General features: G+C 34.8%; 1 protein-coding gene and 1 non-coding gene across 20 annotated transcripts; both read left to right on the top strand.

Annotated features, from left to right (window-relative positions):
- Nucleotides 1–454: 454 nt before the first annotated feature.
- pqn-80 lies at nucleotides 455–25648 on the top strand (the record flags this gene model as incomplete). 19 transcript variants are annotated; one of them, NM_001312958.3, is made up of 22 exons in its annotated part: nucleotides 455–605; nucleotides 651–731; nucleotides 798–905; nucleotides 2588–3193; nucleotides 4260–4565; nucleotides 5814–6094; nucleotides 8744–8816; nucleotides 9435–9640; nucleotides 9688–9747; nucleotides 11376–11695; nucleotides 12768–12973; nucleotides 13534–13572; nucleotides 14937–15053; nucleotides 15707–16201; nucleotides 17598–17687; nucleotides 18358–18483; nucleotides 18912–19197; nucleotides 19569–19841; nucleotides 23546–23736; nucleotides 23887–24029; nucleotides 24081–24215; nucleotides 25055–25118. In NM_001312958.3, the coding sequence occupies 22 exons, from the start codon at nucleotides 462–464 to the stop codon at nucleotides 25116–25118; spliced, it is 4350 nt and encodes a 1449-aa protein (NP_001299887.1). The 19 variants fall into 19 exon arrangements, with proteins under 19 accessions (NP_001299887.1, NP_001255178.1, NP_001360800.1 ...); NM_001268248.4 differs by having other exon boundaries at nucleotides 462–605; nucleotides 9697–9747; nucleotides 25055–25646; NM_001268249.2 differs by lacking the exon at nucleotides 17598–17687 and having other exon boundaries at nucleotides 9697–9747; nucleotides 25055–25648.
- Y111B2A.31 lies at nucleotides 16764–16913 on the top strand. Its single transcript, NR_052810.1, has one exon. It is a non-coding gene; the product is annotated as an Unclassified non-coding RNA Y111B2A.31 (non-coding RNA).
- Nucleotides 25649–26009: the final 361 nt, after the last annotated feature.

Raw genomic sequence — 26009 nt, forward strand, 5'->3', positions numbered from 1 at the left:
ACACGTTCTTAACCATCAGTTGAGAACTCTGCCGCATTTTTTGTAGATCTACGTAGATCAAACAGAAACTGGACACTTTGACGAAAATCGCTTAAAAAACATCAAAAAGTAATCTTAAAAATCGATATTTCCAAATACTGTCACTTCAAAGGCACATAACCTATTTTTTTCTGAAATAGCGATCGTGCCGAGACCCAACTGAATAAAAGTATCTCTCTTCAATGTTTTTTTTATTTCTTAATTATTTTTTCCAAGAATTCACAAATATTCATTTCCCAATACGTTCAAATCCAAAACTTTCCCGCCGTTTGCACCAATGCAATCGCGCTCCACTGCTAATTCATCATTTTTCGTCCAATTTTCCTCATTTATCGCCCAGTTTCAATCAATTTTTCTCGTTTTTTTAACCGAATTTTTTGCTGGAATTAAATTTAAAAAAATTAAATTAACTTTCAGACAAAATGGACTCATTGGGTAGCTCAAAGAAGAAGAAAAAAGCCGAAAAGAGCGCGAAAAACGAGGTTATTCAAATTCGCATCAGTGTCGCGAAGCCGGGCAGCAAGAAATACACTCATGTCGATTGGGAGGAACTGCTGAAGAATAATGTATTAGGGAATATTGAAATAAATGGAAAAAATTGATTTTTTCAGGGAAAAGAGCGGGACGAAGATGATCTCCGCAGATTTTACGATGAAGACACACTTTTTATGGCAAAAAAGCTCGGGGAGACGGTGGGGATTAATCCGGATTATCGATTTTTTTGAAAATAAAGCGTTTAATGGAGCTTTTACTTTCAGAGAAGCAAAAGTGGAAAGAAACTTCGCGTTAATTTGGACCAGCTGCAACATTTCAACCGAAAGTGTGGATATGATATGGATGATGACTTTATTGATGACACAGAAATAGTAAAAATTTTATAAATCAATAAATTTTATATATCACGCTCTCCTCGCGCGCTGGCGCGGCGCACCTCACGAACTCCAGAATTTGCGGGAATTCGTTTCGCACGGGGACAGCAGTTTTTTGCTATTTTTTGGCTTCTATGGAAATTATTTTTAATTTTTTGTTTTATAATATTCTTGAGAAGCATCATCCGAATTGAAAATGTGTAAAATTATGAAATTTGACCGAAAACTGAAGGTTTTACAGAAGGAAGCCACTACAGTTTTTGAAAAAATGTATCAGTACCGTCAGTTTTTCGATTTCCGAGTCGTAAAATATGTCATTTTGTAGAGAAAAGTCTGTTTCACTAAAATTTTCGTTTGAAATTTTAATTCTTTAATTTACAATATAAAAATATTCAAAAAAAATCAACAATTTTACGATAAAATCTTATTTTTTCGATTTTTCAGTCTTCAATAAAAACAATATTCAATTTTCAAACGAAAATTCTGAAAATTGAATATTGTTTTTATTAATATTATTAAAGACTGAAAAATCGAAAAAATAAGATTTTATCGTAAAATTGTTGATTTTTTTTGAATATTTTTATATTGTAAATTAAAGAATTAAAATTTCAAACGAAAAATTTTAGTGAAACAGACTTTTCTCTACAAAATGACATATTTTACGACTCGGAAATCGAAAAACTGACTGTACTGGTACATTTTAAAGAAAGCTGTGGTGATTTTTTTCTGCAAAACTGCAAAACCTTCAGTTTTCGGTCAAATTAGATAATTTCACTGCAACTTTTTCCTCAAGAGGGACGAGGAAAAGTGGTTTCTAGGCCATGGCCGAGGGGCCGACAAGTTTCAGCGGCCATTTATCTTGCTTTGTTTTCCGCCTGTTTTCTTTCGTTTTTCATCGATTTTTTTCGTTTTTTCTTAATAAAACTGATAAATAAATATTTTTTGCAGATGCTAAAACAATTTCCAAGTGAAAAATTATGTATTCAGTGGGCAAGCAACGGTGAAAGTGGGCAATGCAATATGATGGATTACGGGAATACAAAACCTAAACTTTTTCTGAAACATGATACATATGCTGCTTAAATGCTGACACTACCTGATTTTCATAACGAGACCGCTGAAAAAGTTTTGAGTTTTTCAAAATTCGACATTTTGTGCGAAAACCTCGACTTTTTCACTAAAAAATTTGAATTTTGGAAACCTCAAAACTTTTTCAGCGGTCTCGTTATGAAAATCAGGTAATTTCAGCATCTAAGCATCATATGTATCATGTTTCAGAAAAAGTTTAGGTTTTGTATTCCCGTAATCCATCATTTTACATTGACCACTTTCACCGCTGCTTGCCCACTGAATACATTTTTTTTTTACTTGGAAATTGTTTTAGCATCTGCAAAAAGTATTTATTTATCAGTTTTAATAAGAAAAAAACGGGAAAAAGCTGTGAAAAACAAAAGAAAACAGGCGGAAAACAAAGCAAGATAAATGGCCGCTGAAACTTGTCGGCCCCTCGGCCATGGCCTAGAAACCACTTTTCCTCGTCCCTCGTGAGGAAAAAGTTGCAGTGTCTGGAGTTCGTGAGGTGCCGCGCCAGCGCGCTCCAATAATTATGAACGCTTGAGGAGAGCGTGTAAATATATATATATATAATTTATTTTTTCCAATTAGTTGAATTTTTCCAGGTTGACGACGAGCCTACAACATCGAAAAAGGGTGGATTTTATGTGGGAAAGGGTGATGTGAAGGATTCAAACGACGAGGATGAGGAAGAAGAAGAAGAAACCGATGTGGAAGAATCGATTCAGGAAGTTCCGAAGAAGGTGAAAATCAGGAAAATCAAAGAGAAATCTGGCGAAAAATCCAGTAAATCCAGTGATTCTTCATCATCCTCCTCGTCCGATTCGGAGGATGCTGCTGGGCCTCCGAGAATGACAGGAGCTCCACCGTCAATTCGAATGGTTTCTTCTTCTTCTTCTTTGAAGAAGCTTCCGGCCCCTCGAAAACCATCCCCGCCGCCGGCTGTAGAGCCCACAAGATCTGTGGAAATTATTGAGAAGCCTGAAAAGACTGAAAAGCCCGCCGAAAAGCGAAAAACCGCGGCCACCACATCCGCACTGGAGCCTGCTGAAAAGAAGAAAAAGCCGGATAGTAGTAGTAGTTCGGAGGAGATAATTCTTATTGATGATAATGCTCCGGCTGCAAAGAAGCAGCCGGAAAGTGCTCAAAAAGGGTCCACCACAGTCACCATGTCAGCCAAGAAAATCTGCAAACAACAGGAAGAAATCGCTGTACGTAGGAGGCAAAACTATCAGCAAATTGAGCGAAAATAGACTCAAGTTGCCCTAAAAATCTCCATTTTTTGGAGATTTTCTCGAAAAAACCAGAAAACGGGGCCGAAATTCACCGAATATAACTGTATAAAAATTTTTTTTTTCAATTTTGCAACAACAAAAACAATTGTCATTTATCCGGTTGTCTTTCCTCCTTTCTAAAATTTTTTTAGCAAAAAAAAACTCAATTTCCATTTAAAAAAGTCAATTTTCCTCATAAAAACGTGGAATTTCAGCCAAAATATGCTCATTTTTCAACAATTTTCACCTTAAAAACCGAAAGTTTTAGCTTTTGCCGGTTTGCCGGAAATTTTTAATTCCTGCAATTTGCCGGATTGTCGGAAATTTTTAATTCCGGCAATTTGCCGGATTGTCGGAAATTTTTATTTCCGGAAATTTGTAATTCCGGCAATTTACCGGTTTGCCGGAAAATTTTAATTCCGGCAATTTTCCGGTTTGCCGGGAATTTTTAATTCCGGCAATTTGCCGGTTTGCCGGGAATTTTTAATTCCGGCAATTTGCCGGTTTGCCGGAAATTTTTAATTCCGGCAATTTGCCGGTTTGCCGGAAATTTGTAATTCCGGCAATTTACCGGTTTGCCGGGAATTTGTAATTCCGGCAATTTGCCGGTTTCCCGGAAATTAAGAAATAAGAAAAAAATTCGCCGAATCTCTAAATTTGACGTAAAAAATCGATAATTCAACATTTTTTAAAAACTTTTTTCGCGGAAAAATATTGTAAAATTTGAAAAATTATATTTAGGGTAAAAAGTAGACTTTAAAAGTAAATTTGGCCAAATAGGTTTTTAGGGTGAAAATTGTTGAAAAATCGGTCAATTTGCATGAAATTCCACGTTTTTATGTGGAAAATTGACTTTTTTTTTTTACTTTTTCGCGGAAAAACATGGTAAAATTGGCTGAAATTTTAGGCTTTTTTAGGTGAAAATTGGCTGAAAATTGACTTTTCAGGCGGAATTTGAAGCACTTTTTCATGGAAATTTTGAAAAAAAAAGACAATTTTTCAGAAGCAGAAGCCGTCATCATCATCTGTAACTCCATCAAAACCAGCTGCTCCAACAGCTTCAACACCGAAAAAAGAGGAAATCGGGACTCTTGAGACGTTCCTGAAGAATATATTTGCAAATTTAGATGCAAAAGGGAAACTTTATCAGGAGAAAAAGTTGAAAACTTTCGATACGGAGACTTTAAAGGAGATAACAACGTTTATAGATGTAATGAAGCATCATAAAACTGAAAAAGTTAATATGGAACCGTTGATTTATTCGTTGGCGAAATCATTTGGAATGACTACGCAAGAAGTTATGAAACAGGTTGGAAACGTTGAGAAATGAAGTATTTTTTCTCGAGAAAATTAGCGAAAAAAAAAGTCAAAATATTCAAGAAAAAGTGCAAAAATTGCAAACGATTTTTCTGGCAAGTCGGCAAAATTTCAGAATTAAAAATTTCCGGCAAATCGGCACACGGAAAATTCCCGGCAAACCGGCAAATTGGCAGAATTAAATGTTTCGGCAAACCGGCACATTGCCGGAATTGAAATTTTCCGGCAAACGGACAAATTGCCGGAATTAAAGTTTTCCGGCAAACCGACAAATTGCCGGAATTAAAGTTTTCCGGCAAACCGACAAATTGCCGGAATTAAAATTTTCCGGCAAACCGGCCAATTGCCGGAATTAAATGTTTCGGTAAACCGGCAAATTGGCTAGAATTAAAAATTTCCGGCAAATCGGCAAAATTCCCAATTTACTGGCAAATCGGCACACGGGAAATTCCCGGCAAATTGGCAGAATTAAATGTTTCGGCAAACCGGCACATTGCCGGAATTGAAATTTTCCGGCAATCGGACAAATTGCCGGAATTAAAGTTTTCCGGCAAATCGGCAAACCGGCACATAGAAAATTTCCGGCAAACCTATAAATTGCCGGAATTGAAATTTTCCGGCAAACGGACAAATTGCCGGAATTAAAATTTCCGGCGAACCGGTAAATTGGCGAAATTGAGAATTTCCGGCAAACCGGCAAATTGGCGGGATTACAAAATTCCTGCAAACCGGCATACTGCCGGAATTAAAAATTTCCGGCAAACCGGTAAAATGCCGGAATTTAAATTTCCGGTAAAATCTCGCCAATCCGACAAATTCCTAATTTACCTGGAGATCGGCAAACCGGCACACAGAAAATTGCAGGAATTAAAATATTCCGGCAAAACGGCATATTTCCGGCAAATCGGCAAACCGGCACACAGAAAATTGCAGGAATTAAAATATTCCGGCAAAACGGCATATTTCCGGCAAATCGGCAAACCGGCACACAGAAAATTTCCGGCAAACCGGTAATTTTTCCGAAAAAAAAATTGAAAAAAAAAACTCCCGAAAGGTTTGCCCGAAATGTCGATGATTTCCAGTTCCTTATAATTTTTTTGGCAAATTTAGCAAACTGCTTTTTGCCGATTTGCCGGAAACTTTCAATTCCGGCAATTCTGCCGATTTGCCGAAAAAATCGTTTGCTTTAATTGCTTTTTCCATCATACAAAGCAAAAAAAAAACCCCCCACTTTTTTCAGGTCGAACAAGAAATTTCGTCGAAAAAGGCAACAACTCCAAAACCTTCAACAAATGCAGTTTTATCGACAATTTCATCTCAAAAATCATTGGAAAAAAATGCAGCCGATTGGAAATTAACACAAACGGATTTACCCACAATGGGAGAAAAAGATATACAAATGTTGACGACAATTGTTCGATCATGGAAAAGTAAAAAAGAAATATCGAATTCAATGGTGACTGGATGGCTGAAAGATGTGAATCAATTGAAAATGAACGCAGATCAAGCGAGGAAAAAATTGTACGGGGTTTTGGAATTATAATAAATTAAAAAAAAAAAATTTTGCAAACAAAATCACTCAAGAGAAATTTTTAAATTCCGCGTCAAAAATTGGAAATTTTACTGGAAAGCGTATTTTATTTTTAATTTCAACAAAAATTTGGCAACATTTTTGGAGCAGAATTCGAAAATCGCAAAAAAAAAATTTTTCAAAAATTTTTTTTTTAATTTTTCACATTTTTTTAAGCCTAAAAACAATAAAATTTCATTTTTAAATTTTTTTGAAAAAGTACTAACGGTTCGGACGATTTTGAACGTATAGACCCAAAATGAGCTCAAATGAACGAATTTCGTAATGAAACTGCTCAAAAAATTTTCAAAAATTTTTTATGGCGGTTCAAAATTTTGAAAAAATAACACTAATTTTGGCTAAAACCACGAATTTTTCCCATTTTCCGGGGTCACATTTGTTCGAAGTTGGATTTTTTGGGATTATCATCCTTTATTGCATATTTGGCTAGTTTATCTCATTTAATTTCGTTGATTAAGGTACATTTAAAGTCGACATGTAACCAATTTCGATGATTTTTGGTTACCTATCGGCTTTAAATGTACTTTAATCGACGAAATTAAATTAATAAATTAGATAAACTACCAATATATGTAATAAAAAACGATAATTCCAAAAAAGCCAACTTCGTACAGATGTGACCCCGGAAAAATGGGAAAAAATTCGTGATTTTAGCCAAAATCAGTGTAATTTTTTCATAATTTTGAACCGCCATAAAAAATTTTTGAAAATTTTTTGAGCAGTTTTATTACGAAATTCGTTCATTTGAGCTCATTTTTGGTCTATACGTTCAAAATCGTCCGAACTGTTAGTCCACCTTTAAAAAAAATTTAAAAATGAAATTTTATTTTGTTTTTAGGCTTAAAAAAATGTGAAAAATTAAAAAAAAAATTTTTTTGAAATTTTTTTTTTTGCGATTTTCAAATTCTGCTCCAAAAATGTTGCCAAATTTTTGTTGAAATTAAAAATAAAATACGCTTTTTGTCCAGTAAAATGTCCATTTTTTGACGCGGAATTTGAAAATTTCTCTTGAGTTTACCCCTGTTTGTTTGCCGGTTTGCACTTTTCCTACACTTTTTCGTCCGATTTTACCTGGAGCAAAAAATTGCGTAAAACTATTGCTTTTTCTCGTAAATTTTCCTATTTTTAACTGGAAACCTAGTTTTGCCAACAAAGTTTTTCTGAAAATTCCAATTTTTGGTTAAAAAAAAATTTTTTTTGTAAAATTCTGAAACCTTTGTTCAAAAGCTAGTTTTCGGTGAAATTGTCAAAATTTATTATATATATATATAATTTCAAAAATGTGTGAAAAATTCCTTTTTTCCGTGAATTTGCAAATGTATGCAGGGAAAATTTGTTTTTTTTTCCTTAAAATTTCCAATTTTCGTTTAAAAAACTAGTTTTCCCCGTAAAATTGTTACAAATTTTGTAAAAATTCTAAAAGTGGAGTATCGATAATTGGAAAATATTTTTAAATGGCTCTCTGATTCCGAATATCTATGTGAAAAAATTCCAAAAAATTTTGTCCTGATTTTATATTTGAGCTTAAAATCTCAGAATCTCTTTTTTTTTTCGAATTTGGCGCGAGAGTTGTCGATTTACAAAATTTTTAATAATTATCGGATGCTGATTTCCGTTTTTTCAACGATTTCCCTTCATTTTCGTTCAGTTTTTTTTTCCAAAATGTAGTTTTTAAGCTTAATTAAATATAATATGTTATCAAAAATTTGCTCGTTTTTTGATAATATAATGTTTAATTAAGCTTAAAAACGTTAATTTTCATTAAAAAAAAAACTTACCGACGAAAATTAAGGAAACTCGTTGGAAAACGGAAACCAGCGCATCCGATAATTATTAAAAATTTCGTAAATCGACTCTGACGCCAAAATTCGAAAAAAAAGAGATTCTGCGATTTTAAGCTGAAATATAAAATCAGGGCAATTTTTTTGAATTTTTCCCATCGAAATTCGGAATCAGGGAGTCATTTAAAAATATTTTCCAATTATCGATACTCCACCTTTAGAATTTTTACAAAATTTGACAATTTTACGGGGAAAACTAGTTTTTTAAACAAAAATTGGAAATTTTAAGGAAATAAAAAACAAATTTTCCCTGCATACATTTGCAAATTCACGGAAAAAAAGGAATTTTCCACCACATTTTTGAAATTATATATATATATATATAAATTTTGACAATTTCACCGAAAACTAGCTTTTGAACAAAGGTTTCAGAATTTTACAAAAAAAAAAATTTTTTTAACCAAAAATTGGAATTTTCAGAAAAACTTTGTTGACAAAACTAGGTTTCCCGTTAAAAATAGGAAAATTTACGAGAAAAAGCAATAGTTTTACGCAATTTTTTGCTCCAGGTAAAATCGGACGAAAAAGTGTAGGAAAAGTGCAAACCGGCAAACAAACAGGGGCAAACTCAAGAGAAATTTTCAAATTCCGCGTCAAAAAATGGACATTTTACTGGACAAAAAGTCGAAATTCGGAATCGGGGGGAAATTTGGAGTCATTTAAAAATATTTTCCAAATTTCCTTTGAATTCTCGAAATTATATATGAAAATTATATTTAACATTCTCAATTTTTGCAGCTTCGACATCATAAATACTTTGCCGGATTCGTCTGAAAAAAATGGTGGTGGTGGACAGCAAGATGCCAACGATGTATGTGGAATTTCGGGAAAATTTCTGTGAAAATTACCATAAAATTCGATTTTTTTTTCAAAAATCTAATTTTGTTAATATTGATGAGAAAAAAAACATAAGGAAACATGAAAATGTCTTCTAAAAATATGAAAAATATTCAAAATTTAAAGCTAATTTGTGAAAAATCGGAAAATTTTCATTTTTCGAGTATATACATTAAAATAAATCGAAAAACCCTTTTTTTGCAATTTGCCGATTTGCCGGAAATTTTTAATTCCGGCACTTCGCCGGTTTGCCGGGAATTTTCAATTTCCGAAATATGCCGGTTTGCCGGTTTGCCGATTTTTTCCCTTTTCCATGAAAAAGTGCTTCAAATTCCGCCTAAAAAGTCAATTTTCAGACAATTTTCATCTTAAAAAACATAAAATTTCAGTCAAATTTACTTCAAAAATATATGCCGGTTTGCCGGAAATTCTTAATTCTGACAATTTGCCGGTTTGCCGGAATTTTTTACTTTATCCAATTTGCCTCTTTGACGGAATTTTTCATTCCGGCACTTTGCCGGTTTGCCGGAATTTTTAATTTTTTTTTCAAGACCATAATAATAATAATATTAATTAATTTTCTCGAATTCAGATTCCAAAACACGAACGATCACGTAAAGCTCGAATGTTTCTCCACCAATGGGTCTATTTATCTCGTAAATTTTTGGAGCTTCAACTTCCAAAATTGAAACATCATTCTCCACCTGTCGAAGGTCTCGCAAAGAAGCAAGTTATCGCTGCAAATGCAATAAAAGAAGGTGTTAGGAAGCAAATTTCACTTTTTGAAAATAAGAAAGAGTAAGATTTTTTTCCAAGTTTTTAAACAATTTCCTAATTTCCTAAAGAACTTCCAGTCGTCTGCCCGGTGATCCTGTCTACGTATTCCAGTTTACGGAGCCTGTTTTGTAAGTTTTGAAAATTTGAAAAAAATTTCTGACTTTTTCTATAAGTATTTTTGAAGAAAAAAAATCTGAATTTGGAAAAAAAGGAATTTAGATTTTTTAAAAAATGTTGAAAAAGTTCAAAAAAATTGAAAAAAAAACCAGAAATTCAAATTTAGAAAAAAAAAATCAAAAATATAGAAAAAATCATTGACAAAAAAATTAAAAAATTTTAAATAGGCAAAATTCCCAATTTACCTGCAAATCGTCAAACCGGCATACCGAAAATTTCCGGCAAACCGGCAACTTGCCGGAATTAATATTTCCAGCAAACCGGCAAATTGGCGGAATTAAGAATTTTCGGCATGCCGGCATATTTCCGGAATTAAAAAATTCCGGCAAACCGGCATGTTTCCGGAATTAACAATTCCCGGCAAACCGGCATGTTTCCGGAATTAACAATTCCCGGCAAACCGGCAAGTTGACGGAATTAAAAATTTCCGGAAAACCGGCATATTTTCGGAATTAAAAAATTCCGGCAAACCGGCAACTTGCCGGAATCAAAAATTTCAGGCAAACCGGCACATTGCCGGATTTAAAAATTTCCGGCAAACCGGCATATTTCCGGAATTAAAAATTTCCGGCAAACCGGCACATTGCCGGAATTAAAAATTTCCGGCAAACCGGCAAATTGCCGGAATAAAAAATTTCCGGCAAACCGGCAACTTGCCGGAATTAAAAATTTCCGGAAAACCGGCAAAGTGCCGGAATTGAGAATTTCCGGCAAACCGGCAAATTGCCGGAATTAACAATTTCCGGCAAACCGGCAAAGTGCCGGAATTGAGAATTTCCGGCAAACCGGTAAATTGCCGGAAATAAAAATTTCCGACAATCCGGCAACTTGCCGGAATTAAAAATTTCCGGAAAACCGGCAAAGTGCCGGAATTGAGAATTTCCGGCAAACCGGCAAATTGCCGGAATTGAGAATTTCCGGCAAACCGGTAAATTGCCGGAAATAAAAATTTCCGACAATCCGGCAACTTGCCGGAATTAAAAATTTCCGGAAAACCGGCAAAGTGCCGGAATTGAGAATTTCCGGCAAACCGGCAAATTGCCGGAATTAACAATTTCCGGCAAACCGGCAAAGTGCCGGAATTGAGAATTTCCGGCAAACCGGTAAATTGCCGGAATTAAAAATTTCCGGAAAACCGGCAAAGTGCCGGAATTGAGAATTACCGGCAAACCGGCAAAGTGCCGGAATTGAGAATTTCCGGCAAACCGGCAAATTGCCGGAATTAACAATTTCCGGCAAACCGGCAAAATGCCGGAATTGAGAATTTCCGGCAAACCGGTAAATTGCCGGAAATAAAAATTTCCGACAATCCGGCAACTTGCCGGAATTAAAAATTTCCGGAAAACCGGCAAAGTGCCGGAATTGAGAATTACCGGCAAACCGGCAAATTGGCGGAATTAAAAATTTGCCGCAAACCGGCATACTTCCGGAATTAAAAATTTCCGGCAAACCGTCAAATTGCCGGAATTAAAAAAAAATTTTAAAGTTTTTAAAAAATAAATTGAAAAAAATTCAATAAAAATTAAAAAAAATAATTCAAATTTTTTTCTTTTTAATTTTAATTTTTTTTTTTTTGCAGAACCGCAGTCGCCCCATACTTGGAAGATCTCGTCGATTATGCGCTCGCGGCGAAAAAAATCGAGTTAATTGTATCCGGAATCGACGCTCTACACCAATCAACTGACGGAAAAATTACCATAATTCAATTTTATATTGAAATCTGCCGAAGACTTCAGAAATTATCATTTCTCGCCGTTGAAGAACCAATGAAAAGTCGTCTGAAAGAAGCAAATGAACAAATTATGAAGCATCAAGTTGTTCAAATTCCAAAATATCAATTGAAATGGCCTGATGGACAGGCGGAGCCATCTCTGAAAGGGCTTAATCGAGAGCTTTATGGTAAAGATTTTAGATTTTGGATTAAAAAAATTCTGAAGTTATATGTAAATATTTAAATTTAGTGGAAAAACACTCAAAAATATATTTTTAAACTTGAGAAAAAAAATTTTAAATTTAGAAAAAAAATCTGAAAAAAAAATCTTTAAAAATTTTAGTTTTTTAAATTTTTATTCCAAGTTTTTTTTCGTCAAAATGTTCAATTTAGAGCTAAAAATCGCGGAAATTTACTGAAAAAATGCGGATTTTAGCAATTTCGCGGAAAACTATATAGATTTTTAACAAAATTTCTGAATTTTACGAAATAAAGCAAATTTTTTGTCTCCAAAAAATTGAAAACTGAAAAAAAACGGAAAAAATCAGAATTTCTCGGTAAAATTTTTTGTTTTTCACAATTTAGTGAATTTACGGAAAAAAAGAAGTTTTTTTCAACAAAATTTTGAAATTTAACATTTTTTTTAACAAAAAAAATTCGCAATTTTCCACGATTTCTCACACATTTTTTTTGCGGGAGATTTTCAAAATTTGTTGGAAAATCACGAATTTTTTCTTTTTTCCATGATTTTGCCAATTTTATGGAGGAATTTCAATCAATTTTCACAACAACAAAAAAAAATATTTTCTTACAATTTACAGGTAGAAATTATCGGAAAATTGCAAAAAAATTGTGGAAAAATTCAAATTTTCCATAATTTCCAGTTATTTTACCATTTTTTTTCCATAAAAAATCACCAAAACATGTTGATTTTTATGTAAAAAATGAAAAAAAAAAAAAATTTTAAGGAAAATCTGAATACCCCAAAACATTGCAAAATCTTCTTTTTTTTTTTGGAAAATTTTCTCTGAAAAATTCAAATTTTCCATAATTCCCAGTCCCCCCCCCTTTTTTTCCTAATTTTTCTCGTCAAAATGAGCAAATTTACGAAATTTTTTTAAAAAATTCGGAAAAAAATCGCCGACCAATCAGCGATCTCGAGCTCCGCCCCTTTCGTCTGATTGGTTCAAAAATGGGCGGAGCGAATCACTGATTGGTGGAGGGAATTCGAAAAAAAAAATTTTTTTGAATTTTTTCCAGAATTCGACAAATCAATTCTCTCCATGGTGGCGGCTAAACCATCAGCTCCTGCAACTCCAAAAGCTTCATCATCTACAGCCCTCCGCCCTTCTACGTCATCAACTCCATCTCAGCAGCAATCCACGTCAACTGCAAAAGCTATGACGTCATCATCAACATCAGCAGAAGATGCGAAGCGCTTACTCGCAATGAATCAACTTGTTCAGGTAGAAGCAAATGGAAATGCGGATGAACACGATCAGAATATGAAACCACAATTTTGAAGATTATTGATTTTTTTTTTTTGCTTTTAAAAATCCACTATTTCCTTTTTTAGGCCAAAAAACCCCGACATTTTGAGATTTTTTGGTGGAAATTGGTGAAAAACGGACTAATTTCGACGAAATTTTGCGTTAAAAACCACAAATCGAAAAAAATCACAATTTTTACTCCCCGACCAATCAGCGATTCGCCCCGCCCACTTTTCAACCAATCAAATGAGGTGGGCGGGGTTTGATTATGCTGATTGGTCTGCGAATTTTTTTTGAAAATTTTATTTTCCCCACCTAGATTAGTAAAAATTTCAGATAACTCCCCGACCAATCAGCGATTCGCTCCGCCCACTTTTCAACCAATCAGATGAAGTGGGCGGAGCTCGAAGATGGTGATTGGTTTGGGGCAAAATTTATCGAAAATTCTTTGAAATTTAAAAAAACTCGAAATAGTTGCAAAACGAACCGCTAAAAATTCGCCAAAATTTTTTTTTTCAAAAATTTTAAAAATTCAGGTTTACGCGGGAAAATATCTGCTCCCGACCGGCAATTCAGTAAGTTATTCATCATAGTATGTGCTTGCCTTCTCACTTATTTTATGTCCCGACATTTTCAAGTTCCAGCTCCAAAAATTGAGCCAAATTTTTTTTTGGAAAATTGTGAAATTTTCAAAAAAAAATTAATTTTTCCTGAAAAATACGTTTTTTTTTCCACCCGTAAAATTCCCAATTTTTGGCGCGGAATTTGAAAATTTGCTCTTGAGTTTGCCGGTTGTTTGCACGTTTTCCCTTTTTTTTTAATAGTTTTTGGTGTTTTTTTTTTTTGGAATTTTTTGTTGGTGGTTGGTTTGCACTTACACTTTTTCGTGAAATTTTTTGAATTTTCCGCGGAAAAAATGCTTGAACTTGCTTTTTATCGTAAATTTTCAAAAAAATAAGTTTTTTTTTTGTAAAATTGCCAATTGTTGGAAAAAAAAAACTAATTCTTTTTGGTAAAATTCCGAAATTTTTGTAAAAAAAATTTCAATTGAAAATTCAGTTTTTTCCCTTAATTTTGTTGAAAAAATACGTTTCTTTATCGTAAAAATTGCAAATTTTTTCAATGAAAAATACCTTTTTGCTATAAAATTTCCAAAATTTCGCTTAATTTTAGGCTTGTTCCTAATTATTTTCTCCCCACAATGTCACATTTTCCCCAGTTTTTGCTCGTTTTTTTTTCTGATTTTACACCTCATTTTTCACATCTCACACACACACAATATTTCCTTTGTAAACTAATTATTTTATTCAATTAATTGTATTTTCCCCCTTTTTTTGTTCGATATAAATGTTGGTTGTTGTAAAATTTCGAAAAGTTTGCTCCAAATTCAACGAAACCACGGAAAAAATCGCGAAAAATGAAGAACTCCAATAGGAGGACTCCCCGACCAATCAGCGATTCGCTCCGCCCACTTTTGAACCAATCAGAGAGGAAGTGGGCGGAGTTCGGAGTCGCTGATTGGTCGGGGAGTTCTTATTTTGGAGGGAATTCAAACAAAAATTGAAATATTCAATGTTTCAAAAATCTTAAGCTTGTTCTTAGGCTTAGGCACAGGCTTAGGTTTAGGCTTAGGCTTAGGCTCAGGCTTAAACTTAGGCTTAGGCTTAAACTTAGGCTTGGACTTAGGATTAGTCTTATGCTTACTATTAGGCCTAGGCTTACGCTTAAGCTTAGGCTTAGGCTTAGGCTTAGAATTTAGGCTTAGGATCCGGCTTAGTCTTTTGATTAGGCTTAGGCTTATTCTTTTCGTGGGTTCCCTGATTTTTAGGCTATTTTTGATTTTTTTTTTGTGTCTGCATGCTTGCTTTCTGCACACCCATTAACACTGCAATTGTTACAAAACAATGATTGTTTAAAACAAAAATTCAAAAAATTATAGACGGCAGACATTTGTGATCCAACAATTTGTCTAATGAATGATGATATTCTACTGATTATGGTAACAGCTGTCTATTCGTGTGGTATACCATTGGTTAATCAAATGAATATGCTTAAAGTGAGTGCTTTAAATTATAGAAAATTGGGTCAAAATTGCCCATTTTAGAGGAGTTTCAAAATTGTGATTTTTTACTTTTTTACAATAAATTGTCCATTTTTGCCACTTTCTAATGGTTTTTGACGGGTTAAACCTAGATTTTCTGAATTCTACGTATATGAATTACCCGTTTTCAACAAATTTAGGCAACTTTTTATTTTTGCCCATTTTAATTTTTCAGCCATTTTTCAGCCACTGTCCTTTTTTTTGGGCAAAAAAATAATTTTTCTAAAAATGTACAAAACCGCTATATTCTTAAAAAGGGCATTTTTTAAGTGTCCAGAGATCAATTTTGAGTCCTCTAACTACAAAATTGCCTTTTTTAGAGGAGTTTCAAGATTGTGATTTTTTGCCATAAATTGTCCATTTTTGCCACTTTCTAATAGTTTTTGATGGGTTAAACCTAGATTTTCTGAATTCAGCATACACGAATTACCTGTTTTCAACAAATTTAGGCAACTTTTTATTTTTGCCCATTTACATTTTTCAGCCATTTTTCAGCCATAATGACTGTCCTTTTTTTTTGGGCAAAAAAAAAATAAATTTTCTGAAAATGTTTGCAATCACTATATTCTAAAAAAGGGCAAAGAAAACTCTAACTAGAAAGTTTTCAGAATGTCCTATGCCAAGTTGGTCAAACCCGAATGGCTCAGACATTGGCAACACAAAAAACTCAAAATAAGCAGTGCCTGACCCAAAATGACTATCAACTACTTTTTGATTATTTTGGAAAGTTTGAAAAAGCATTAGAACAACGAAAAGCAAAAAAAGAAGAAGCTGAAAGATTGAAGAAATTGGAGGAAAAATTGAAAAAAGAGAAGGAGAAACAAGCAGAGAAAGATAGAATTGAGGCGAAGAAATTCGAAGAGCGGATGAAAAAAGAGCAAGAAAAACAGGAAGAAAAAGAGAGAAAAGAACGGGAAAAACGAGAGGAAAAGGAAAGGAAAGAGAGAGAAATTCGAGAAATTATGGAGAGGAAAAAGAGAGAAGAAGACGATCGAATTGCTGCGAAATTACAAATTGCTCAACAATTAGAGAATGACAGGAAAATGAGAGAAGCTGAAGAAAGTGCACGGAAGGAGACGGAACGGAGGGCTAAAATGGAAACTGTTAGTTATTTGGAAAATCCTTTTTTTTTCAAAAAAAGTGTATTGTTTGACAAATAGTTGTGTAACTTTGTCTGAAGCTGAAATAGACCCAGAATTTTTCTTAAAAAGCTTAGGTTTAGATTTAGGCTTAGGCCTAGGTTTAGTCTTGGGCTTAGGTTTAGTCTTAGGCATAGGCTTAGGCTTAGGCTTATGCCTTCGCTTCGATTTGGACTTAGGCCTAGGCTTATTCTTGGGTTTTTGATTGAGCTCGGGATTAGGCTTAGGCTTAGGCTTAGGCTTAAGCTCAGGCTTGACATAGACTTAGGCTTTGGTTTAGGCTTAGGCTTAGACTTCGGCTTCAGTTGAGGCGTAGGCCTAGGCTTGGGCTTTGGCTTGGGCTTAGGATTAGGATAGGATTAGGCTTAGGCTTAGGCTTTGGTTTAGGCTTAGACTTAGGCTTAGTCTTAGTCTTAGGCTTAGGCTCAGGCTCAGGCTGAGGCATAGGCTTAGGCTTAAGCTCAGGCTTAGGCTTAGATATAGGTTTTGGTGTAGGTTTAGGCTTAGGCTTAGGCTGCGTCTTAGGCTTAGGCTTAGGCTTAGGTTTTGGCTTAGTCTTAGGCTAAGGCTTAGACTTAGAATGAGTTTTACGCTTAGAACCAGGCTTTGGCTTAAGCTTAGGCTTGGGCTTAGGCCTAGGTTTAGATAGAGACTTAGACTTAGGCTTAGGCTTAGGATGAGTGTTAGTCTTACGCTTCGGCTTGGCGTCAGTGGCGAGCGTCAGCTATTTAGGCTTGGGTTTATAGCGTTTTTTTCATTTTTCAAAGGGTTCCCGTTGGCCGATTTAGGCTTAGGCTTAGGCTTACTCGAACTTTTTTGTCTATTTTTCTTGAGAGGAGCTTTAGACCACCAGGTAGATCAAAATTAAATTTTTTGAAACATTCGCGATCGTTTTTTTTCCGAAATAAACTTTACTATGTAAATAAAATAAATTATAGACTTTTTTGAAACATTTATTTTAGGCTCGGGCTCAGGCTTAGGCTTAAGCGTAGACTTAGACTTAGACTTAGGCTTGGCGTCAGTGGGGGAGCGCTATTTAGGGTTAGGATTACAGCGTTTTAGGCTTAGGCTTAGGCTTACTCGAACTTTTTGTCTATTTTTCTTTTAGACCACCAGGTAGATCAAAATCAAGAATTTTCGAAACATTCGCGGGCGTTTTTTTCCGAAAATAATTTTACCACATAAATAAAAAATTGATGAACTTTTTTTGAAAAATTTGTAAAAAATTTTTCACTTCACCTATAAATCTCTTTGCATAAATTTCCGATTAGAAATCTGATTCTGACTATTTCAAAAGCATGTATAAAGCAACAAAACTCTTCCCGTTGTGTCGTAAATGTGAATGTATATTTGAATACAGGAAGCAGCAAATGCACTACAAGGACTCGAAGAGGACCTTCTCATGGATGATATCGATTTTATGACTCAACAACAAACAAAAGTCGATGAGGTGTGATTTGCATGGTGCATGACGAAATTTGTTGTTTAAATTTGTTTTTAAAATTAATTTTTTAAAGTTAATTTTGCTGCATTAAATCGCAGATTTCTGGCTTCCCTCATAAATTGAAATGGAAGAGATTTTTGCCGAACTAGGCCAGGCCATATCTGGGGTAGATTTACGGCGTGTTGCGTGTCGCGTCGCGGCTCGATTTTAGTCAGTGTGGAGTACGCGTCCTCTCCACGCGTTGTCCGGCAGGCGATTGTCAATGGAGCGCGAAAAATTCATTGAGGAAGGCCAGAACCCCGTATGCCTGAAAACTCTGAAAAGCCAATAAGTGGGCGGGGCTATGATTCCCCCCAAGCAAAACAACTTTGAAATAGTATTTATTCGTGTTGAATTAAATGTTTTTCATCATTTTTAAAATATATAATTCGAAAGTTCCCAGGAATCTGTGTCTCCCGATTCTAAATATCCCCAATTAGACTCCGCCCACTTTTTGGCATTTGCAAGTTTTTTTTTCGGTTTTTTTGTTGCATAACGCCCGTTGATTGCATGATTTTTAATTTTTGTACAATATTTTTCTTAAAAATTGCTGCTTTAAAAGTTGAGCTTGAAGTTTTTGAAGTACTCGAAAAAAAAAATTTCAATTTTTTAACAAAAAAAACCGAAGCTTTTTCAGGAACGAAAAGTGGCGGAAGCTCGGCGAGCAGTTGAACGTGAGAATCAGATCAAAATGATGAGGGCTCAACAGCTGCAAAGACGGCAGGAAGAGGCTCCGCCCCCTCAACAAGCTCCAGCTCCACATGTAAGTCGAGTTGAATAGGGCCAAAAAATTATTTTTTAGAAAAAAATCACAAATTAAGGAAAAATTCAATTTTAGTTTGAATTCCCTCCAAACCGACAATGACGACCAATCAGCGATTCGCTCCGCCATTTCTAAACCAATCAGGTGGCGGGGGCGGAGTTCGATACGCTAAAATACGTCGAAATATCAAAATGTCAAAAAAAATGTTTAAAAAACGTCAAATATTCAAAATAATCAAAATTGCAGAAAATGAACCGCCCGACCAATCAGCGATTTGCTCAGCCCACTTTTGAACCAATCAGGTGGAGTGGGCGGAGTTTGAAGACGCTGATTGGTCGGTGAGTTCTCAATTTGGAGGGAGTTCGAAAAATCGTTTCTGTTCAATTTTTCTGGTTACGAACTTTTAGAAAATAAATTTTTAATTTCAGACACAAAAGATTCAAGTGAAAAATGAGCCAGTAGATCATTCATTCGATATTCTAAAAGAAGCAGAAAAAGATGCACACATAATTCCAACAAAATCAATAAAAGCCGAGCCGCTGGACGTTCAAAAACCGCTTAGCGCATTTGAAAAGCTTGCATCACTTCGTGGTAGGACCCAATCTGCTGATATGAGAAGAGGCGGGGACTCTACGGAAATGCCGAATGTGACACAACAATATCAAGCGGAGCAAAATCATCTAGCACAAAGTTCGAATAATTCTCAGTACAATGGTAAGGGGAATATATTATGGAGACGCAGAAAAAAGCTTCATTTGAAATCAAACGCGCTCCACGGAAAATTGAAAACGATACGCCCCTGTACCATGGGTCCCGTTAGGTATTTAACGGCAAAATCTATGAACAAATTCTATCAAGTTTTTAATGATTTTTTGTTGAAATTATTCAGGCATGTAGACATGTATGCATGTAGGCATTTAGGCATGCAGGCATGTAGGCATGTAGGCATGTAGGCAAGCCCTGAAACCGCGCCTGCCTACCATGGAATATCTACTGAAAGTAAACCATAAAGTCGAACAGCTTTCAAAAAAAATTTTAAGGGCTATTATTTTCTAAGTGTTAACAACGAACTGATATATTTGCAGCACCAAGTACAAGTTCCCAGCCACAACATTTCCCAACAGAGCCTTCAATACGCCAACCACCTCCCCAACAGAGTTACAATTCCAACCAAATGCTCCAAAATCCACGACAGCAACCCCAAAACCAAATTGTGCAAAATTTCCAAAGTGCTCCGCAACGACATCCCCATCAAAATCCGCAAATTGCCACGTCATCTTCATCTGGAGGAGTCAATCAGTTTTATAATAATGGTGGAGCTGCACCGCCAGTTGTCGAACAACAAGCCGCTAATAGAAGTTTGTGCTTTATAATTTAGTTCGAGAAAAGTAGCCCTAAGCTTGATCCTAATCCTAAGCCTAAACTTAAGCCCAAATCAAAGACTAAGCTTAAGCCCAAATCTAAGACTAACCCTCTTAAAAAGTTACAAGAAGGTTTTTCCTTGCGCTTGGAGCGCAAAAGAAAAGAAAAAGAGCTATTTAGACTTAGGGTGCCCAACTGGAATAAAACATTGCAAATCCCAAAACCAGCCTAAGGGCCCGAAAAACATAGTAGGATGCCCAACTTGAATGAAATATTGGAAATCCTTATGACACACTTAAGCCTAAGGGCCCGAAAAAAACTAGGATGCCCAACTGGAATAAAATATTGGAAATCCTTATGACACACCGGCGGTATGGCGCGGCTTAAGCCTAAATAGCCACTTTTATCAAAATACATTTGAGCTCGGCTCGCGTTTTAAAATAACATCTCAGGCAACTCAAAAGTAAAAAATATATATAATAAAAAATATATATATAATAAAGATTATCACTAAGAAACTTGGAAATTTCGTAATATTTGAAGGGATGCGAGCAATCTCTACATATTTGCGATCAACCTTTGGAGATTTTTTTTCTTAGTGAAGTTATAGAATGCCAATATTCAAATTCCTATCTCATGGGAAGAAAAGTTCAAATTCTGTACCTGCGTATATTTTTTTATAACTCCGTTCTTCCTACAAGAAAGGCCTTCTTCCCATGAGACAGGAATTCAAATATCGACAGCATTCATAGGTACAGAATTCGAACCTTTTTTTACATGAAATAGGAATTTTATATCAACCAAATTAACCCTCCAGTAAAGTGGGACCTTTGATGAATATAATCACTCTGATGATATTTAATTCCGATGATTAATCCATTTTTCTTTCTCTCACACTTATGAACTAAAATGATTACTAAATTAAGGCGTGATATTCTAAGGTGTGATAACATATGATATTTATTTTTAAATTTAAATAAAGTTTTTTTTATTTTTGCTAAAGAACGAATAGTTTACAGCCGCCTCGCTCAAATGTATTTTGATAAAAGTGGCTATTTAGGCTTAAGCCGCGCCATTCCGCCGGTGTGTCAAAAGGATTTCCAATATTTTATTCCAGTTGGTCATCCTAGTTTTTTTCGGGCCCTTAAGTGTGTCATAAGGATTTCCAATATTTCATTCAAGTTGGGCGTCCTACTATGTTTTTCGGGCCCTTAGGCTGGTTTTGGGATTTCCAATGTTTTATTCCAGTTGGGCACCCTAAGTCTAAATAGCTCTTTTTCTTTTCTTTTGCGCTCCAAGCGCAAGGAAAAACCTTCTTGTAACTTTTTAAGAGGGTTTCATATATTTTATTAAAATCGGGGCGAAGCCCTGATTTTTAATCCATATTGTTTTTTTTGTCTTCCTCTATCCCTGCAAATAGGAAAGAGAATGTGTTCTTTCTGATGAAGTAAAAATCATCATAAAATCTTGAAAACTGAGAGCAGGAGGTAATATTTGAATATATTGGGTCGTAAATGTGTGTCTCTCTGTGGGTGGGGTGGCGATGTGTTGGCAGCCAACCCTTCAACGAACTGTATCTCCCGCCTGTATCTCCCTTCAAAGTGAGAATTGGGTTACAAAAATTTGGGGGAATATGAAAAAAGGTGTAAACATTTCAAAAATATTAATTTTGAAACACCAGACCAAACCACTTTTTCTGGGCAAGAGGCAAAAAATTAATTTTTTGAAAAAATTTCAAACTGGCACAAAATTTTTTCAAAAATAAATTTTCACAAATTGTTAAGAGATTCCATTTTTTATAAATATTGTTCATTGAACACAAAAAAGAAAACAAAGATTCATCAAAAAATGAGTGAAAAATCGCAAAAATTCGAAAAAGTCCGTGCTGAAAAACTCGATTTTTTGGCGGTGCTGAAATAAATTTCTACTAAAATTTTTTTGAAACTTAGTTTTTCGGATTTAGCGTCAAATTTTGAATCAATGTAATAAAATAGAATTAAAATTGATCACAGATTGAGTGAGTAATAAACGCTCAAAGTTGCTTTGAGAAGCGAGACAAACAAAAAGTTTTTGGCCATGAGTTCCTCGAGCCCCGTTCCTGAAGTTGAGCTTCAAGCCTTGCTCCAGAGGCTTTTTTTTTCATTCTTCACCAAAGTAATAAACGCTCAAAGTTGAAAAATGAACAACGCAAAAACGGCAGTAACTTGCTTCAAGGTCGATTATCTCAGTGAGTTTTCACTCAATTTTCCAAAATTTTTTTGCTCTATCGCTTTAGAAATATTTGTAATTTCATTTTTTTTCCTCAAAATCAAAATATCTCAAACGACCGCCATCCTACGAGAAGGGAAAAAAAAGTTTTTGGAAAAAAATCGAAAATTTTTTTTCTGCCTCGATTTTCAAAATGAAAAAATCACTTTTTCGGAATAATATTTACTTGAGAATGTGTAAAAAATCTTTTTCTACAAGAATTTCACCCTAAAACCAAAGATTTCTCAAAGAGAACAGCGCACGAAGCGGTGGTTTAAAAAAAACGCAAAAAAAGACACACCGAAAAGGGAGGGGGAGGTCGGAAATGCAAATTTTGACTTTGAAGCTCTCTAAAAGAGCTCATAGTAGACTAGCGCGGCAAGAGATATGTCGTAAAATATACATATCTGATCCTGTAACAGTAATTAGCGACCATATTTACAGCCAGCCTACATGCATCACTGTGGAGACTCTGTGGAGAGGGAGGAGGCAAGAGAAAGGGGAGGCAAGAGGGGGCGGGCGGGCACTGCTGAACCTTGAAAGCGCCGTAGCTCCGCTCACAATTGGAATTAAAAAATGAAAAGTATATATTTGAAGTCAGCGTTAAAAGGAGAATATGATAGCATTTGAAATTTTGGAAATTGGTGAAGAATGAAATTTTTCACACTAAAGAGCCCACTTCTATAGCTTAAAAGAGTCGTAGAATTTTTTCAAAATACACGTCGAAAAGCCCTTGTCGAGTTGTACACCCCTAAAAAATCGTGAAATAATCTCAAGTATTCGAATTTTCCTTCAATTAAAACCACCCGAAAATGACGAAAAATAGCGACTTTTGAGTTTCACTCAAAATATCTCGGCTCAATGAGCTCCAATCTTTCTGAAATAAAAAATACAGAGGTGGGGCAAGCTTTTTGAAAAGACAGCAAAAAACCGCATCAAAATCTATCCACCCACCGTCAAGTTACACGCGCGTTTTCATTTACCACTTTTGTCGGATTTTGAAGCTTAATATCTCGGCTCCTGTAAATCGAAATCGGCTGAAAATTCACAAGAAAACTTATTTCACTGCCGTCCTCCTGTCATTAAATTTTCGTGAGCTTAGGCCGAAAACTGACAAAACGCCAAACTTTAAAATTTTAAAAAATAGTTGAAGGGCATTTTGAAAACACCTTAAGCTCCATAACTCGGCGAGTTTTGATGGAATCAATTTGAAACTTCAGACTTAAGCTTATTGGTGGCTTAAACGCCTCTGTGTAAAATTTCGATTTGATCGGCCAACGAGAACCCTTTCAAAAATCGAAAAAACGTTATAAACCCAAGCCTAAAAAGCGTCAGTGGCGAGCTAACGCTCGCCTCTGACGCCAAGCCTAAGCCTGGTTTTAAGCCTAAGCCTAAGCCTAAGCCTAAGCATGGTCCTAAGACTCAGTTTAAGCCTAAAACTTTTTTATTACAGGATCATCATTCACAATGTCTCATTCAGTTCAACAACACCAATCTCCTCTCCAACAACAATTTCCAATCAATTCATATCAATCACCGAGTCATCATAATAATAGTAGCTCAATGAGCAATTCCTCATTAATGCAAACACCACACAGTAATAGTTCAATGATTGCACGGAGTCCACAATTTCCATCTCATACGGTGAGTATTTTTGGTCATGAAACTATTCTGACTCTTCAAAAATTCTACGACTTTTTTGGAATTTTTTCTGCATTTTTTGAATGTGTAAATTATTTTAAAGCTCATACAATTTACATTATATTACATTATATTACATTACATATATTTCAGTCCCCAATGTCCCAACGATTCCATACCCCACCATCAGTTGGGCATCAAATGGTGCAGAGCCCATTGTCTCAACCGAATCCTTCGCCTCTTCAACATTTCAACTTTTCGCCACATTCCTCCAGTTTTTCATCACAAAGACCTCAGTAAGTTTCAGGGTTTTTTTGGAATTTTTGTTCGAGGAGAAATGATTACAGAATGCCGCCACAACGTCAAATGAGCCAACAAAATCTCATGCATCAACAGCAACAACCACAAAATCATACTCAACATCAGTACCAACATCAGACATTCAGTTCTCAGCAACAACAGCTTCAACAACATCAACACCAGTGAGTACATTTTCAGAAAAATTATTTTTTTTGCCCAAAAAAAGGACAGTGGCTGAAAAATGGCTGAAAAATGAAAATGGGCAAAAATGAAAAGTTGCCTGAATTTGTTGAAAACGGGTAATTCATATATGGAGAATTCAGAAAATCTAGTCTTAACCCATCAAAAACTATTAAAAAGTGGCAAAAATGGGCAATTTATTGTAAAAAAGTAAAAAATCACAATTTTGAAACTCCTCTAAAATGGGCAATTTTGTAGTTAGAGGGCTCAAAATTGCTCTCTGAACACTAAAAATTGCCCTTTTTCAGAATATAATGGTTTTGAACATTTTCAGAGAAATTATTTTTTTGCTCAAAAAAAGGACAGTCATTAGATGGCTGAAAAATGAAAATGGGCAAAAATAAAAAGTTGCCTAAATTTGTTGAAAACGGGTAATTTATATACGTAGAATTCAGAAAATCTAGGTTTAACCCGTCAAAAACCATTAGAAAGTGGCAAAAATGGACAATTTATGGCAAAAAATCACAATTTTGAAACTCTTCTAAAATGGGCAATTTTGTAGTTAGAGGACTCAAAATTCCTCTCCGGACACTAAAAAATTGCCCTTTCTTTAGAATATAGTGGTTTTGTACATTTTCAGAAAAAAAAATTTGGTTTGCCCAAAAAAAGGACAGTCATGGCATGAAAAATGAAAATGGGCAAAAATAAAAAGTTGCCTAAATTTGCTAAGCACGGGCAATTCATATATGGAGAATTCAGAAACTCTAGTCTTAACCCAACAAAAACTATTAAAAAGTGGCAAAAATGGGCAAATGTGTCATGCAAAATTGGTAATTTCCAGAATCCGGCACCAAATGAATACCAACTACCCACCGCCACCAGGCTACAATCATCATGGCCATTAACTCTTCCAGGAGAAGTAAAACATTTTAAATCTCGTGTAAACAATTGTAAACGCCAAAAGTAAAATCCGTCAAACGGTTAATAATATTATTCTATTACGAGAACACTAAACTCTAAGAATGCGTATTACACAACATATTTGACGCGCAAAAAATAACTATATCTCGTAGCGAAAACTACAGTAATTCTTTGAATGATTACTGTAGCGCAATTTAGAAAATTTAGAAAATCGAAAAATTCAAAAGTTTTCTGAATTAAGATTTAGTTAAGTAAATTTAAAATGTTTCAATTTTTAATATTCTATCGATAAATAAATTATTTTATTCTATTCGAGCCCGTAAATCGACGCTACCGTAGTTTTCGCTACGAGATATTTTGCGCGTCAAATATGTTGCACAATACGCATTCTCAGAATTTATGTCTTCCCGTAGTAAACCTCCATGTTAATTATTTCCCAATTTATTTATTTTATGTGTTTCATGGCATTAATTTTATATGTTATCAATTTTAAATAAATATCTCGAAAACTTTATGATAATAATATCTAGAAAAAACCCGAATGAATGGAACAATTGAAAATAAATTAATGATACACCCACGCACAACGGAGAATGGAAAACAGAATTTCAAAATTTTGAATACACATACTTATAAATAATTACTAGCATTATATTTTTGAGTACTCTAATCACTGAACTACATGTTTAAAAAAAAGAGAGAATAGATATGTCCAAAATTGAATTTTTTCTGCGAATATTACTTGACTAGTGAGTTTTCGAAAAAAATCTGTTTTTTAGAATTGATTCTGTGACAACACAAACTTATAAATAATTACGAGCATTATAATTTTGAGTCCTCTATCCACTGAACTACACGTTTTTAAAAAGAGAGAG

Source organism: Caenorhabditis elegans, chromosome III (assembly GCF_000002985.6).
Source record: "Caenorhabditis elegans chromosome III".
NCBI classification, from domain to species: Eukaryota; Metazoa; Nematoda; class Chromadorea; order Rhabditida; family Rhabditidae; genus Caenorhabditis; species Caenorhabditis elegans.